At 43.7% G+C, this 17,737-nt stretch overlaps 1 protein-coding gene across 1 annotated transcript; it reads left to right on the forward strand.

Moving 5' to 3' along the window:
* Positions 1-1,024: 1,024 nt before the first annotated feature.
* adar (adenosine deaminase RNA specific) lies at positions 1,025-16,061 on the forward strand. The gene is made up of 16 exons (XM_033640374.2): positions 1,025-1,144; positions 4,496-6,257; positions 6,668-6,993; positions 8,490-8,685; positions 8,963-9,165; positions 9,600-9,735; positions 9,944-10,182; positions 10,525-10,681; positions 11,720-11,888; positions 12,154-12,247; positions 12,354-12,470; positions 12,627-12,754; positions 12,888-13,070; positions 13,198-13,310; positions 13,804-13,931; positions 15,633-16,061. The coding sequence occupies exons 2-16, from the start codon at positions 4,626-4,628 to the stop codon at positions 15,955-15,957; spliced, it is 4,146 nt and encodes a 1,381-aa protein (XP_033496265.1). The 5' UTR covers positions 1,025-1,144; positions 4,496-4,625; the 3' UTR covers positions 15,958-16,061.
* Positions 16,062-17,737: the final 1,676 nt, after the last annotated feature.

A 17,737-nucleotide genomic window follows, 5' to 3' on the forward strand; every position in this document is an offset into this window, starting at 1 on the left:
TCTCTTAATATGTTTATTGTGTGCACCAAACACCAAGGCAATGTCCTTGTATGATAATCTGCTGGGTAATAAATCTTATTCTGATTCTGACACCCACAAATTTAAAGACAGTGGCACTGTGTCACAGCAGAGTGCAACAGCCCCTTAACAAATCTTAAAATGGCAGAGTCTGGTAAGTTTTGTTTCAATTAATACATAGGGGTGTGGCATTTTATTTTATTTTATTTTATTTTACTTTAATGTATTTTATTTAATTTTTTTATTTTATTGTTATTCTTATGCTTTATTTATTTATTTATTTATTGCTGTTTTGTTGATTTCTTTTTATATTTACTGCCAGTAACTACTAGTTTGTTTGTTTTTTGCACTTTTTAAATCTTTGTGTTGTAAAAGTGCTATACTCATAGAATTCAACATTTGAATCAATATTCATTTGTGTGAAAACTTACGTTGCAAATAGAAGAAGGTATAATATGTAAGGCTTAAATGCCCTACAGTGTGTTTTGGCCAAATTTAACCACTCTGGTCGAGCCAAAGAAGCAAATTCAAATTTAAGGTCAGTGACACTGTGTCACAGCAGTGTTTTTCAATTACTTTTTTAAAAAGTGGAAGATATAGGCCTATATGCGTTAATATAACCTTATCAGTAAACTCAAATCTAACTGGTAGAGAGATGTCGCAAAAGCCCCTTAACTCAGGTCTTAAAATTTTATTTTTTCATTTTATATTTTATTTCATTTTATTTTTATTTTTATTTATTTATTGATATATTGCTTTTTTGTTGATTTATTTTAATATTTACTACCAGTAACTACTAGTTTTTTTGCACTTTGTAAACCTTTGTGTTTTAAAAGTGCTATACTCGTAAAATTTAACCTGATTTAATATTCATTCACTCTGAAATTCGACAAACTGAGTGTACGTTTCTCTGTAAAGATATCCAAACCACAATGTTAAAGCACAGGAAGGGCACGTCTGAAATATATTCGAACCTTGCCGTTGTGCCTACATCATACACATGCGCCGTCGGTCGCGATGGACAAACGTCACTTCTTGGCGCACCAGTTCTTTCTTTGATTGTTTGTACCACCGCATTAAAACCACACCAACAAGAGCCCATTGAGGCGGAACACTGCGAGTAAAGGTAACCAGCTAAAGCCGTTTAGCTTCTTTAAATCGTTTCTGTGGCTCGGGTGAGGTGTAGTTTGAGTATCCTGCGTTAGCAGTCAGTGAATTAGCTGTGCTGCAGGCGGTAGTCTGAAATGGTGCAGTGCCAGTGCGGTGTACTGCTGCCAGTGATGAGCTAGCAGGCTAGCTAACGTTAGCTGGAGGAGGACCGATGTTCAGTTGGCTGCTGCTTGCTGCCGTTAGCTTCTAACGCTTAACGGTTCTCTCGTCGGCAGAGAGTTAAAAGTCTGAATACATGTGTCTCGGTGGTTTTAACCGAATGTAAGCAACACGTCTAACCTGTAGCTGCTCCTGTTGTAGGTTTGTGTTTCTTTAAAGAACACGTCGAGTAAAAGCGAAGGATAGCCAAGAGGACTTTTGAGTTTCAGTCGTAGCTATGGACGATTAACCTTTTGTTAATGGGTAACAATGAATTAATTTCCTTTGACTCACACAAACTATAATGATAAATGTATTCACAGTGACAAATAGCTAGATGTTACTTATATCAAGGAAAGTAGATATATATTTATATTTCCATTGACTTGTATGAGGAAGGGCATGCTCAAAAGTAATAATCTGTATGCCCCTCAATGTTTGTCTGTGTTTACTAACTGAGACACCCTGTCAAACAGCATGGATTTGTGTCGTCCAGATTAAATTAACAGTGATACACAAATGTGAAACTATGTGTTAACTGTTTTTATGCTTGCTGTATGTGTCCAACACTTTCCTGTAATGCAACTTGGTACATGTGTGCTAGAAATTCAAGACAGACTTTGTTTTATTAAATTAAGTCGTTCATTATTAAATATGATTATAATTCTAATAAGCTTGGGTCCATCTATTGATTCATAAGTGGCAGGAAATCACCCCCACTGATGGTAAAGTTTGTGTGAGTGCACCCTCGCTGCTTTCTAGGTTAAACCGCATTTCACTGAGTAATCACAGCAGTGTGATGAGCCATGTGTGGACACTAGGGCTATGTTATTCTTTTGGGCACAACATGTGCCTGTGCTACTCTTGTTTTTGATAGTGACCTTCACCTTATAGTACTCTTATGTTAGTTTTTCCACCCTGTCACAATCCCGTAACAAGATCTCACCGTTTTCCTGTGATATTTGTATCCCCCAAAATGTATTACATTACTACCAGTCTCCACCATTCTCCCTCCTGCGTTTTATTTTTAATGTGAGAATCTGATCTGAGCATGTCATGTCTCCTCTGCCAGTGTACTGTATAGCCCACAGCATGCATTCAAGGGAGGATGTCCTTGTGGCTGCACAGTAACACAGGCACATTGATTGTTGGTGGTGGACCGCAGAGCGACCTATTTGAAGCGTGAAAAGTCAGTCACACACGAGCTGTGCTTTTTTATGTTTTATACTTTATAGACACTTCTGCCTTTCTGTCTGTGCACCAGTCTGTCCGCCCTCGGCGCGCCCCTGCCGGTCACGTGACCAACAATAGAAACCTAACTTACTGTCAGAAATGAAATCGAAACTTATTGCGTGTCTATCAGTCTCTGTTTCCTTTTACTTACACGGCTCGTGGCGAATTTTACCTCAGCTTTCGTGGTGCAATAGTTTGCAAAGTGTTTTTACAGCACAGCATACAGCATTTATAAGCGACCGACATCACTGGTGGTGTTTTCACTGTGGATTACACACGGACAAGGACCTCGCTCATCCAAAGCAGAAGACCCTGCGCACTGGAAACCATTTTTGCAGTTACACAGATTATAGTTTTAACAAAATCCACTTTGCTTTCTGCTTTCTTTACGTTTTTACTTTATGGTTTTTGTATTTAAAGCTGCTATTGTTATAATATTCGTGTTCCAGTCATCTGATCGAGAAGCTACAGGATGAGCAACGTTTAAAACTCCCACTTTAATTTGAGCCACAGTAGGTGAGATATTCAGTACTGCCTCTGACGGCCTTGTGGTTCTAGTAGATATGGTGGGTTGCATGCACATGTTTAGATATGTGCATCGATTCATAGGTTTCATTTCTGCACTGTTGTTGACACAGAGGTCTCAGTAAATGGAGAAAGGGGTCACTTTAAAGATCAGACAGTGTTTAGCTGTGTCTTGACACAACCGCATGAAGTGTGCAAAAGAGTTGATTCATCAGTTGTCACATAGGTTGTCTCGTCCATGCTTCTCCCCAGCCTGGAAGCAGAGAGGAGCATAATGACAGTGGGGTTCTGAAAAACATGGAGTTGTTATTTTGGCTGTCAACTGTTGCCTTGCATCAGGGTCAAGATGAGTCAGCTCCAGCCCCATTTGGCCCCTGGGCTGCCGGCCCTGTCGGTCCCTATTACCGTGATGAACCAACACTGTGGTGTTCTCTATTAATGTGGCGGCGTTCGGGCCTGCTCAGCTCTATGTGACAGACCAGTGCTGCTGACTGGGCCAGAGGGGTTGAAACCTGACTCAGTATTGGGTGTCTCCTTGTTGTCAGTCTCACTGATATAGACATTATTGAGTGTTGTCAGATATGACACTTGAGGCTGAATCAATGTTGTACCATAGAAGGATATTGGAATTCTGGTCCACGCTGTTTAGGATCTATATTTCTACTCCTTGAATGTTTTCATGTGTGTTTTGTTTTTTGTTTTTTAAAGGAAGGAATTAAACTAGCTCTGCAAAACCTTATCATCATAGTCAGAACTGTCAGCTAGCAACTGCACGGTTTTCTGTCCACAGCTTGTCACTGACAGGCAGCCCTTCACGTTCTCGTGCCCTTGGAGCTGTCCTTTTTGTCTGCATCAGTGTCTCACTTTTCCTCTCCGCTATGGATCCAGATCCAGCAATAATTTGTAAGGCCAGAAATAAAACAGAATAGTCACAAGAAGGTCTGAATTATTAATCACCATCCTTTTACCTTGGGATTAAGTTTCAGTGTGACTGGGAGAGACAGTATGTCACCCTGCAGTATCCTTGTAGACAGGCGAGGGTGTAATCTGATGGTATACACAGTAACGTTGCCAGTGTTGGTGTACATTAGAGCTTATTCTCTGCACATAATCTTAATTTTTTCCTTTATACCTACATATTTTATTGTCCATCATTTATTTTACACTGTTTAGTTTAGGACTGCACTTTAAACTGTGTCCTTGAAGCTGGTATAGATTCACTCACTTATCCAAGGACACTTGAGCAGCTTGGAGATTTGCCAGCAGGGTCTGAACTTGTGTTATTTGCTGGAATGACAGTTTCTCTTGCCCTCCATGCCGCTGCTCATTTTTACACCATTCAGTTACCTTAACTGTTATTTATTTCTCCTCATTAATATTCTCCTGACATTGTCCTTTATTTGTATTTCAGATACTCCCAGTGTGTAATTGGCCTGGCCTGACTTTTCACCGGGGTCTGCTGTTTGTGCTAGAGGACGTACACTCATACAGAGGCTGCACATCAAGCTGCACAGGCCCCCTTCACGTCCCACCCCTGCGCTATGAGCAGAGGTAGAGGAGGGCCTTACAAAGAACACTATCACAGGCATCCACCCCCTGACTTCCAGGCCAAGGAGAATTATTACAGACCTGGCCCAGCCTTGCTCCACCCTAGAACTAGCCCACAGCTGAGCCCATATTCAGGTTACTACAACAGCTCTGCCCGTCCGGCAGTGCCCATACAGCGGCCCCCAGCTCCTTTCATCCCCTCCGCTCCACCATTACCAAAGCACAGTATAGCTGCCCCTAAACCAGAGGCCTTTAACAGCTCGCATAATCAGAATTACAGTCCTAATCCTGGTCCCAATTCCTTTCAGTACCAACAGGTGGAGTTTTTGAGAGGAAGGAGCTCTGAGGCGCCACAGTTCAGAACTGGTCCACGTGGAGGGGGAGTGGGACCTGACAAGTTTCCTAGTTCCTCATATCAGCCCCAGTCAGGCTACAATAGATATTCATACCCCAACAGCAGCCCAAGGGGTAGAGGGGGGTATAGTCAGGACCAGGGTTTCGTATACCCAGGAGCTGCGCGAGGCACCCCAGGCCCTCGACACCTGAATCAAAACCAGTCACAAGGCACAAGCCACAACCAGTACTCCAGCAGTCAATGGCACGGTCAAGCAGACTCTTTGTCTGACAAATTTCAGGGTTTGTCCCTATATCAAGACAGGCCCAGCAGAGGAGGAGAAAGGTTTGGCAGACATTCTGCATCCAAACCCTCTGCAAAATCGAGGGTTGCTAAAGTTAATATCACTCTTACTTCTGATATCGAGGATGAGGTGTATAGAGCTTTGGCTTCATTAAAGCCAAATGAGAGTATCCCTGCAAAATTATTAGGCAAAAAGCTGCGTCTGCCCAAAAAGATAGTCAACAAGGCTCTCTACTCTTTGGAGCACTTACAGAAAGCCTCCAAGCAAGGACTCCACCCCCCCTTGTGGAGTCTTTACAGAGGACCTCTCAGAGGCAACGAGGATCAAAACTCTTCAGCACAAAGGCCACCTTCCCAGCTGTGTGTCAGCTCAGGAGGACACACTCCAGAACCTGAAGCCAAGGTTGAGCTAAAAACAGAAATCAGGGGACAAGCCAAAGAAGAGGACTCTGACACAGAATCCAGTTCTTCTTACTGCTCATCTTCAGAGTCATCTGACTCTGAAGAATCCCAGGCACCAGCAAAAAGTCAGTATCCGGAGAAACAGCACCCCAGCACAACCAGCTCCCCTGATCCAGAGCTTGCGCTTCCCGCAATGGCAGAACAGAAGGAGCTAGTTTTGCAGTACCTCCTGGCTACAGGGGAGGCAACTGCTCTCGTCATAGCCAAAAATCTGGGGCTAAGGAGTGCCAAACAGGTCAATCCCACCCTCTACGCGCTGGAGAAGCAAGGTGACGTCGTTAAGCACAGTGAAGTTAACCCTCCCACTTGGGAGCTCTCTACCCACCGCAAAGAGAGAATGGAAAGGAGCCTTAAAGCTGCAAAGAGCCCCCGCACTGAGGGGGAATGGATGGGGGAGGAACCCAGTAGAGATGAGATGAAAGGAGCGTCCGACTTTATGCCGTCATCTCCACTACCACCAATACCAGGCCTGGAGCCACTGCCGCTCCAGGAGGGTTGGATGCCAGAGCAAAGTCATAGCGAAGCGGTGGGTAAAATTTCTGTGTGTCGTATTTATGTATTTATTTAATGGTATTAAGGTGAATACATTCAGATTTATAAAGAACAATACCGGAGAAAATAGTCCAATAAAGGTGAATTACATTTCAAAACATAACTAGAAATAACAAAATTAAATCTATTTGACTTTGGCTGCTTAATTGCTGTTTTCAGTCGTTATACTAAGCTAAGATAACAGGACCAGAAGTAGTCTTATATTTACTGGGTGGATGTGTTAGGGTTTGCATGGGCATTGTAGAACTACTCCGTTAAAAGAGAAGAAACTGCATCGTTCCTTGAAAAAGTGTCTTTTTACTAGATGTATTCAGCTGTGGTTACCAGCCCTGGAGTTCTACCCTGATTTTATTAACCTTTCTACCTCTGCTTTTCCCTTTTAAGGCCCAATCCTCCCTCCAGCCTCCCTTCCTTACTACATGCAAAGATGAAGAGGCCAACGAAGGAGAGTGGGCCACTGACGACATCCCAGAATTCCTCAACGCCATTCGCAGAGAGACGGACGCTGGGAAACTGGCAGCAGAGAAGGCCAACTCTGTAGGGACTGTAGCTGTGTCACTGGCTGCTCCACCTCCCCAGAACCTGTGGGCCAAATTACAAGAGGTGAGGCTGAAGAACCCTGTCAGCGGCCTCATGGAGTACGCCCAGTATCTGGGCCAGAACTGTGAGTTCCTGCTCCTCGACCAGTCGGGGCCCTCTCACGACCCAAGGTTAGTCACGCAACCTTTTCTGTTTGTTACTGTAATGTTGGTCTGTGGTCACTGTCTTTGTTTTCATGCTGGTATGTTGAAATATACCGTGGGATGCACCAGGGCCAATACTGACCTTAGGTATTGACCAGTTCACATTAAATACAATGTCTTAGTCCATGTCATTATAACAGTAACCTTCAACAAGTCACAGTGGGCCACAGAGTCTGGTGTCAGTGTTACAGAAATCTCTTATCAAACTGACCCAATTATTTCCATGTAGGGATGTCCTGATCCAATTTTAAAGATCGGTTTTAGGGCCGATCAGGGCTTTTATTAACTGATTAATTGATACCCAATCCAAGCCTTTGTTCTGTCAGCTGTTAAAAAGGTGTTTTTACCCGCAAAGCTTTCTTGCACAGCAACAAGTGCAGCAGTCATCAACTCTCCAACTCTCTGTCTCTCCTCCTCTCCACACCCCGCCTGTCGATGTTATTTACCTAAGTTATGTGCACTCGTTTCATTTCAGCTCAGTGTGAGTGTCTCTTGTGTTTTGCGGTCATCCGTGGGGCATGGTGTTTCACCCCTCTGCTTGAGACAGACAGCAGTGGAGAGCCAGAGACAGCAACACTCACCACGCCACTGCAAGTGTAACAAAAGCCCCACAAGCAAAACACCAGTAATTTATTAATGTAATCCGTACAGAAGATGTACAGGCGATGAAAACAAACACTCAACAGAGTACAGTTCATTCAGTCAAAGGCTCCACCAACGCAACAGAACTCTGTCTTAAGGGGAGAGAGAAATTTCCTCGAGACAGCAACAACGGCTAAAAGATTACAGAGAGGGTTTATTTTATACTTTGTCCTTTGTAAAAAAAAAAAAAAAAAAAAAAAATCCATTAAGGAACAGCTTGGATGCGGGGATTTTTTTAATGCAGCGTAGAGCTTTTTAATTGTTAAGCATATACACTGGATTGATTTTAATAGCTTTTATGTTCTTGAAGTGTGCACTGTGCAGCTGCAATATGTAGGAAAACAAGCATTGGATCAGGACTCAGTATTGGCAATAATGCAATATTAAATGTATCAGAGCGGAGACAAAATAACTTGATAGTGACATCCTTAGTTCAACGTACACTTAAAAATTGGGAAAATTAGCACAGTAATCCATATCTGCTAATGGTCTTAGTTGAGGTATTGAGAAAGAAAAAGTTGGATCAGTGCATACCTGTGTAAGTGGAAGTGCTGTCTCTTTCATTATGTGATATGCATCATTTTTTGTTTTCCACCCACATGTTTATTACCCTCTGTAAAGCACCTTGTGACACACCTATTGATTCAAACTCTGTGAGAAATAAATCTGCCTTAATGAAGACATATGATGCTGCCAATTAAGGATGAACATTACATTGCTTGTTATGCAACAGAGTCGTCTTGGAAAATTGTAGCTGCTTATTTAATCACATATTGACCGATCACTGCGTCTCATCCATTTATTTTCTCTCCCTCGCTCAGATTTCGCATGCAGGTGATGCTCAATGGGAGGCTGTTTCCTGTCGCAGAAGCGTCCAGTAAGAAGGTTGCAAAAAAGGACGCCGCTGCGGCCACCCTGCGCATTCTCATCGGAGAGATGCAGGGTGGGTCGACCACGGGAGACGAAGGAAATAATGCCAATGTGGACCAAGTGATGGAACTACTCTCAGACACCAGTGTAAGTTTTTGTTTGAATGTGCAGAAATAAACCCCCCCCCCCAATCAGCCACTTAAAGCCAGCTAAATCTTGCTTTAACACATGCATCTGGTCAGGCACTGAACATGTGAGTAGAGAGCACATTTAATGCACCAGAGCAGGAGGCCAGCACTTTGTAATTATTTTGCAGCCCTGGTAAAAAGTTTGAATGAATCAGGAGCTATTTTATTAAAAGCTACAGTCATAAAAACAGCTTTAGTTTAAATATATATTTTTTGTCTCTTTCACTATCTACCAGGGGCCAGCTGAAAGCACAGGAGGAATTTTTGGGGCCGGTACTGTGGAAGGGATGGCGACAGCGGAGGGACCTCGCCAGCCACTGTCCCGCTCTCTGCCTGGTGGGAAGAATCCGGTGTCTGTCCTGATGGAGTACAGCCAGCGCAGCGGGAACCCCATCGAATTCATCATCACCGGGCAGGCAGGCCCACCACATGACCCAAGGTACTGGCTCCGTCACCTCCCTCTGAATCTATACTCTTGGATTCTGTTCTCCCCATACTGCAAGTTCCTCCTCAGGGAAGCAGTTGATCAGCTATTTCTGTTCAGTCTGTTCTCAATATTGTTGTCAGCTGACAAAGACACAATACTGTCTCTGTCCATTCACTCTTTGCCACTCTTTCCATTTATGATCCATCCCTTTAGGCAACTGGCTGGTGGATACAATACAAACTTTTATGTTCTTTGGTGACTTTCTAAAAACACTGCATGCATCTGTCTTGATCACTGGATCACCACAGGCTCTACTCTGTTGCATCTTCTCATTTATCTAAATGTGATAAATCGAGGAAGTGGAATAGTGACTCAACAAAGTGTGATCTCAGTCGCAAAACCAAGAAAAGTCTCTCCCTTCTCAACCATCTCTGCCCTGTGTTCAGGTTCATGTACAGGGTGAAGGTCGGAGAGAGCCTGTTTGCAGAGGCCTCGGCTCCAAGCAAAAAGGCAGCCCGCCAGCTGGCAGCAGAAGAGGCCGTCAAAGAATTAATGGCTGATGGGAGACTGCAGCTCAACAAGGTGAGGAGTGGGAAGCAGAGAGTAACTCAAGCCGGTCATTTGGGAGGAATGAGAGGGGCTTTGCATATCCCCAAAATGAGTGTAATGACTTTAGAAGAACAACAGATCACTCAGTCTAAAAAAATGATTTATGCTGTTCTGTGTCGTTTGCTCAATGCCGTTCACATCTCTCTCTTTCTCCACTCCTACCCCCTTTTCTCTTCTCCAGCCTCAGTTGCCCCTGGGCTCCTCCAGTGATAGTGATGGCAGTGGCTCTGGGACTACATGTCCCTCTTTGCCGCCTCTGACTGCAGATGAGTTGCGAGCAGCACACGAGGCAGGTGTTGGGGACCTCATTAACCACCTGAACAACAACGCAGTGTCAGGTCTTTTGGAGTACGCTAGAGCCCGAGGCTTTGCCGCTGAGATTCGACTGGTGGGCCAGTCTGGGCCGCCACATGAGCCAAAGTATGTGTGAACTGCATTAATGCTCGTTAATACACAATTAACATGTACACACTGGGTTAAAAAACTGTCCAGGTTTCCATTTGCCTGGATAAGTATACCAATATGGTTCTTAAGAAAATTCAATTTTGTGTAATAATTTAAAGTTTTGGAACATCAAAGACCTCTTTACTAAATTTCTCTGTACCTCTGTTGTTTTAGCAGCGCTTACATGCAGAGGAAAATGCTCGAATGGATATTTGTGTTTCTTTCCCTTAAAGGTTTCCATGGGATCTGTTGTTCTTAAATTGAGTGAGTGCCCTGTTAATCCTCCTCTGATTACCTTTTTTCTTTGGCCCTGCTCAGGTTCACCTACCAGGCCAAGCTGGGCGGACGCTGGTTCCCCCCTGTGTGTGCGTCCAACAAGAAGCAGGGAAAACAGGAGGCAGCAGATGCTGCACTGCGGGTTCTGATTGGAGAGGCTGAGAGGGCAGCCCGCACTGGAGAGCTTATCCCAGCTGAGGTACTGATTTTTCAGTGTTTCACATTTTCTACCATGAAACATGAGCCTTGTTTGGCTCAACATGGGGATCAGGCAGGACATAATGTAACTCACTAACCAGCTCACTGGGGAAAAGCTAATTTTCACTGACAAATAACAGCATGTGCACACTGGGGTCCCAATCAGACAGAGTGTGTTGGTCGGAGGGAAACAGATCCATGTAGGCCACAGAAAAAGGAGAAATAACAGGGAGTACCACCAGGGGGTCCTGTAGCTTCACCTGGATGATGGTCAGATCAAGGATTATTTTAGGATTAGTCAGGGAGAGTTTGACAATCTGCTGTCAATTGTCGGGCCTAAATACGGCTGGTGAAATGTAATTGAGGCAACAGTTTGTTCAGATATGTCTTGTAGCTTGCCTAGGGCGACCAAGGGGCCAACGTTAGCTTCACAGAAACTATGCACGTCACCAATTGTCATCACTACCACAGGTGGCACGTAAATGACATCAGGTGCTTTTCCACTCTTGAGTTGAAGTTTTTCATCTTGAGGTATTCAGGTCGCTCCTGCAGAAACGCATGGTGTATAAAGTTGGAAAATGCAAGGCGCTCAGCAGCGCAAAACCATCCCAGGCTGCTATAAACACACTCTGTCTGATTGGAGCCTTAGAAAAAGTAAACCTCAATTAAACATAACCAACGTAAGTTAAACTACATCCAGAGTCTATAACTCCACACATCTGTTGCTTCACAGTGATTGAATCAGTTCTCTTAACTGGCAGGCTTTAGCTTTGTAGCAGCTCCAGGAAGTGTTAAATTTGTATTGGAAGCATTTGAACATTACGCAAACATTACACATGATCTGACTGCAGGGGTTTTTTTTTCTACCACATACTCAGGCAGACTAAGATATGTTTGGAAAGTCTTGATAATTTACTGTGGTAGTTTTTCTGAGATTGTATCATTGGATTGCACAGTCAATACAGTTCAATTCTTAATAATCCTCATATCCTCATATTCTGTTTTGCCTGTCCTGTCCTCTCTACTTCCCTCTCTCTAGCTTCCAGTAAGTGGCAGCACTTTGCATGACCAGATAGCGATGTTGAGTCACCAGCGTTTCAACGCCCTGACCACACGTATCCAGCACAGCCTTCTGGGACGCAAGATTCTGGCCACCATCGTCATGAGGAGGGGGGAGGGCCTGGGGACTGTTGTCAGCCTGGGAACTGGTATTTCCATTAAGTTTAGCATATAATTAATGAAGCAAAGGGAAGTGGTAACAACAGGGAGTACAAGCAAATGTGTTGCAACATAAAAAATTACATTGTCACTGCATTTTTTTTTCCTGATGTGTGGAAGTTTTATGGATGTCTGTGCTCAGAGGCATGCACTGTCAGATAACTAAAACAGAACTAGGTCACTGCAGAACCAAGAGGCATTGCATTGTCGTGTACTTTGACACTGAATGCGTCTCTCTTGTCTTTTTTCTGTCAGGAAATCGCTGCGTTAAAGGGGAGGAACTGAGCCTTAAAGGGGACACTGTTAATGATTGCCACGCTGAAATCATCTCCAGGAGGGGATTTCTTCGGTAGAAAATCTTGCTCTTCATCACTGTCTCTCTCATATGGTGGAAATACCACCTCTCTTCTCCAAGACCCCGTCTGAAAGTCTCACTCCATCTTTTTTCTTCTCAGGTTTCTGTATATGGAGCTGCTCAAGCACTATGACGGCGCAGACGACAGTATATTTGAGCCAGGGGAGAAAAATAAACTGCAAATCAAACCTGACATCACCTTTCACCTCTACATCAGGTGGGAGTGTCAGATGTTCCTTTTCACCTTGGTCACCTCACACCACGCTCTCCTCTTTCATTCCTGTCATGTCCACCACTCAGATGCATCAATGTTTCATGCTTGGATCAAAGTGGTCCACCTCTCCTGATGTCTCATCGTGTCTCTTATACACAGCACGGCACCTTGTGGGGACGGTGCCCTGTTTGATAAGTCATGCAGCGAGGCAGGGGATGAAGTCGAGGGCCATCAGCCTTTGTTTGAGAACGCTAAGCAGGGAAAGCTCCGCACCAAAGTGGAGAATGGTAAGAGATGACATGGACATGCATCTGTCCTCATATCAGTGCAGTGCATGGAGACGAATGACTCCACTCCCTGTTCTATAAGCAAGACCTCTGACCTTTGTGTATTTCCTTTGTGTGTTGTTGCTTGTGCCAGGCGAGGGTACCATCCCAGTGGAGTCGAGTGCCATTGTGCCCACCTGGGATGGCATCCAGCACGGCGAGAGGCTGCGAACCATGAGTTGCAGCGATAAGATCCTGCGCTGGAATGTGGTGGGTCTGCAGGGGGCGCTGCTCACCCATTTCCTGCATCCCATCTATCTGAAGTCCATCACGCTTGGTAAAACACACAGATATATATAATGTGACAAATATCCACAATAGTTAACGTCAGTGAAGTTGCATGATGTCTCTACTTTATGTTGCTTCTTGTCCTAAATTTCTGTTCCACAACATGTGTTTATCAGGCTACCTGTACAGCCACGGGCACCTCACACGTGCTGTTTGCTGCCGGCTGGCGAGAGACGGTGAAGCGTTCGCCAAAAGTCTCCCTCCTCCCTTTGTTCTAAATCACCCAGAGGTAACTGCACACAAGTTTTTGGCAATGTCAAATGTGGACATTAATCAGGAGTATTGAGGTCATTCTCACAAAATTAATCAATTAAGCTGCCAACACTCCTGTTTGCCCCTGCACAACTGTTTCTTCGTCGCTCGTCTTCTTTAAATTTGGCACATCCATCAATTAATAAATAGCAGGTAGGTCACTCTCATACCGCCAGGCAGGATGCCTGAGAAATACCGTAGCTGGCGGTTAAACACAATTCAGCTTGTTCCTTGTTTTAGCCCATTTTGAACACTTTCTTGGCTTACATTTACACATTAGTGAAATTGGTAGAATCTATCGTCCCTAATCGACACAGCCGTCACACTGACACATGCATTACACAACTAATTTTACACGCTCTGTTTGGGATTGCTGACTCACACTGAAGGGCTGAATTAGCCTGATTGAACCAAATACGCTCTCTCTTCTCTCCCCTTTCCTGCTTTCTCGCCACCTGCTTGGACTGTAGGTGGGCAGGGTGAGTGTGTATGATTCCACGCGGCACACAGGCAAGACCAAGGAGTCCAGTGTGAACTGGAGCTTTCCAGACCAGAACAGTGTAGAGGTGCTGGATGGGACCAAAGGCAAACTGGATGGGTATGTAACTAAACCAAAGCCTGTCGCTCCTGATGGCAGCACACATTTTTTATTAATAGCTTTGGATTTTATAGTCTGTCAATGTCCACTTAACAAGTTATTATTGAAGGAGTGCAGTGCAGCTGTTCAGTGTCTTTGTCTCTCTCCAGTGGGGAACAATAACTGTGTTAACCCACAACAGATTTAAGTCGATTCTGTGCCCGAGCAGACATTGATTTACCCAGCAGCTGCTCAGTATGTCTTTAAAAAGGTTTCTAGAAATGTGCGTTTGGTTTTTCACCTATACGAGTTATTGATCACTGTGTCGTTGAACAAACACCGCATCATTGTAAAGAGACATCCTTGGAATTTGCTTTCAGAAGAACTGTTGGAAGATTTCACAATCAGTTGTTAAGATTCAGTTTGGGTTAGTACTGTGCCTCTCAGATAAGTAAGAAATATGAGATGTGGCAAACGTGACCCCCTAAAAATTTGGTATTTCACCCAGATGGGTGTGGTTTTGCAGGATGCAGCAGTGCACACTTCAGCAAGCTTTGTGACCATCTCAGCCTGTGCTCAGAGTGCACATTTTTACCTTATATGATAAAATGAAAAAATGAGAATTTGGACTGAATGGCAAAGTATGGGCTAGTTTAATTTCTAAAGCTTGTAAAATGTTTGTTTATATTATCTCTGTAATGCTACATGCCGCCCAGAAGTAACTTTCTACAATGAAGAGAGACTGATGTTAGGTCAGCACCATGATCTGTAGTCAGTAATAAAGTAATAAGAGTACTTCACTGATTCCCAGAACAGCCTTGACTGTCAGTCTTGACTGCTCAGTTTGTTGTTGAGACTGGAAGCCTCAGTTTGCATTGTTTTTCTTTGTTTATAAAAGTTAACATTGTGAATATATCTTTCCATCACATACTGTCGTTCTTGCTGCCTGCTTCTTGTATCGCCTGATGTCAAGAAACTATGATGAACGATGTCAGAATACAGACAGTGTTTAGTTTACATCTAAATTTATTTTGGCATTATTTAGTGGTATAATGTTGTGATGGTCAATTTGAGAATTTACAGCTGAAAAAAAACTGCAGGGAAATCTAGTCGCAGTTGCAGCTGTACAAGGAGTAAAAATCTAGGTGTATCTTTTTAAATCAACCATCGCAAAAAAATAAAGGAAGTAATCATCTCAGTTTGAAGTTACAATCAGGTATGAGGTCTCCTGTCAGTTTAATCTCAGGGTTAAGGCAACAATTACGTAAGCAAGAAGTTTTTAAGGTCATGGTTTTGCTATCTTATCCAAAAACTTTAACGTGACAAATCAATGCAAGTCAACGAGGCTTCACATTAGGCACACAATGCTGTCTGACGCAGGACCTAAGGCACCAACCCTGGGTGAAGTTTTTAGGGAGTCCCATGGAGAACTACAAATAAACCCTTAAGGCAACATGCACAAGGTGAGGGAACTCTTGGCAGCATTTTCTGTTTTGGATAATCTCAAGTTCTGTGCTGTATTCAGTGAAAACTGTCAGTAACAACAAGCTTAATTAAATTTTAATTAAAAACTGTGAGCAGCAGGCAGTTAAGTAAGCTAAATAGGAAACACTGCGTGATCAGAGGAAATGTTGTGTCATGCCAGCTTGCCAGACAAACTGTTATGTTTCCCTTGTTTAATGAACACTCTTACCACAAAGCTCTCTAATGTCTTTCCTCTAGGAACAAACTGAGCGTATCCAGAGTGTCCAAGTCCAACCTGTTCTGTCTGTTCCGCACTCTGTGCCAGCGGTGTGGCCGCACAGACCTCCTCTCCCTGCCCTCCTACGCCCAGGCCAAGATGTCGGCCATGTCCTTCCAGATGGCCAAGCAGCAGTTCTTCCGAGCTCTCAGCAGCCACGGTTACGGCGCCTGGATCGGCAAGCCGCTGGAAGAGAAGAGCTTTGAGTCAGGGGAGGGAAACGGGAACAATGGAGCAAATGTTCCTGTGGGATACGGCAGCAGTAGAAACGGAGGAGCAATGGAGTACAAGCAAGACGAGGCATAGAACGGCGCAGAGTGCTTTATAAAGGGGGGTAATATAAATATGTGGTGGGGGTGGGGGGAGCACAAGGCAGGGGGCAGATTGAAAGGGTGGATGTGTAGGGAAGAAGAACAATCAAACTGTGCGTAGCCAACAGCCAGAACTGTATCTTCTGACGGGACATGCTTTAAGGCTGCAGAAGAAGAGCGATGGAAAGGGACAGAATAAAAAGAGAGGAAGATAGCAAGGGCAAAGCCTGAAGGATGAGTGGGGTCACAGTAGATAGACAGAGCTATGGAGAGAGCCATGGGGTGTACAGAATAATGTGAACACTACATGAAAAAGGAATTAGTTTGAAGTTTGTAATCAGCATGGCAAACACTGCTACAAATCTGGGATGGGTTAGTTTGCAAAACAGTTACTTGTCAGCTTCCTGTGTACTGTGGGTTGTTTTTAAGTTGTAAGTTCAGTTTTTACAGTTATGTTTCCACTGTTCTACTTGAAATGTGCTCATTTTTGCTGGCTCTGTGGTTATTACAGTTTGGACCCAGTTGTTTTTGCCCTTTTTAGACTGCCACTGTCTAATTTTGCTATGTTAAAGGGTAAATTTGGTATTTTTCAACCTGCACCCTATTTTCCCTTGTTATTCTGTCTACTAATGAGCATAACAGTTTGTGAAATTGGTCTGATATTGAGCGAGACCATTGCAGACAGCAGCACTGAAACAGGCTGCAGTGTTACCACTCAGGGCATGTTCGCATCGCCAATTTATATCCATTAAAAGTGTTTATTTTGCCACTGACACGCTCAGATTGTTATCATAAGTGTCTAACAACTTACGGAAAAGTACTCCTAAAGAGATGGACCTCTTTGTGAAATAGTAAGATCCCTGTTTCCATCAGAAACCAAAATAGAAAACTCAAAAGATACCGTGGTTCAACTTTCCACTGCTCCAACAACCGTCAACTCTGGTGTCGTTAAAATAAATCCTCAAGTCACACAGTTAGATGTGAAAATATGCTGGTTTTATACACGCTAAATTGTTTATTTGAGTGTGGTGAGTTTGGTGTTGGCGATTTCGGGGCTGTTATGGTCAAACAAAAAGGATCTTATTCTCGGTCAGTCTCTGTAGGGATGGTTTCCAGAAATTGTCAGTGGCAAAGAGAAGCACTTTTATATGACCCGCCACTGTAGCAGTGTTTGTAATTGTGATTATGTTAATTTGGAGTTTAAGTCCTCTTTCATGAAGTGTTTTTATTTTTTTTCTGCTCCCTTTGTTCTGCTGCATGAAAATACAAGCAGCTGATTTCAGAACAGCAAGCAGAAACAGTGGGAAGCTCTCAGCAGGAATCTCGATTTTTGAAAACTGCACCCACTCTCGATAGATTACCACGAGTGAAGTTGGAAATTAGTCCTTGCTCAGCACAGCCCCAGCTTTCACTGTACATAAGAAGAACATTAATTCCAACTTTAACTCTGACCCAGTGGCTAACCAAACATTTTACCATCAAACACTTGAGGCTTTAGCTCCTGAAGCCTTCGATCAGGCCCCTTTCTGAGTCAAATTTAAAACTCACTGTACACCCTCTGCTGTCCATCCATCCGCATGTTGTTGCCATGGTTTCCATTAGCATAGCATAGGACAGAGCACCCCTTTAATCAGTCCCATAATTTCTCTGTGCTTTATATAGAAATACTGATGTCACGACCTCCAAGACGTACAATATTTCTGTTGTTTTTGCCTGTGTGTTTTGAGTACTTCTCCTTTTTTCCTTCACCTCTGGCAAAAAAAGTTCATCAGCAG

The sequence above is a fragment of the Epinephelus lanceolatus genome, chromosome 10 (assembly GCF_041903045.1).
Source record: "Epinephelus lanceolatus isolate andai-2023 chromosome 10, ASM4190304v1, whole genome shotgun sequence".
NCBI lineage: Eukaryota > Metazoa > Chordata > Actinopteri > Perciformes > Serranidae > Epinephelus > Epinephelus lanceolatus.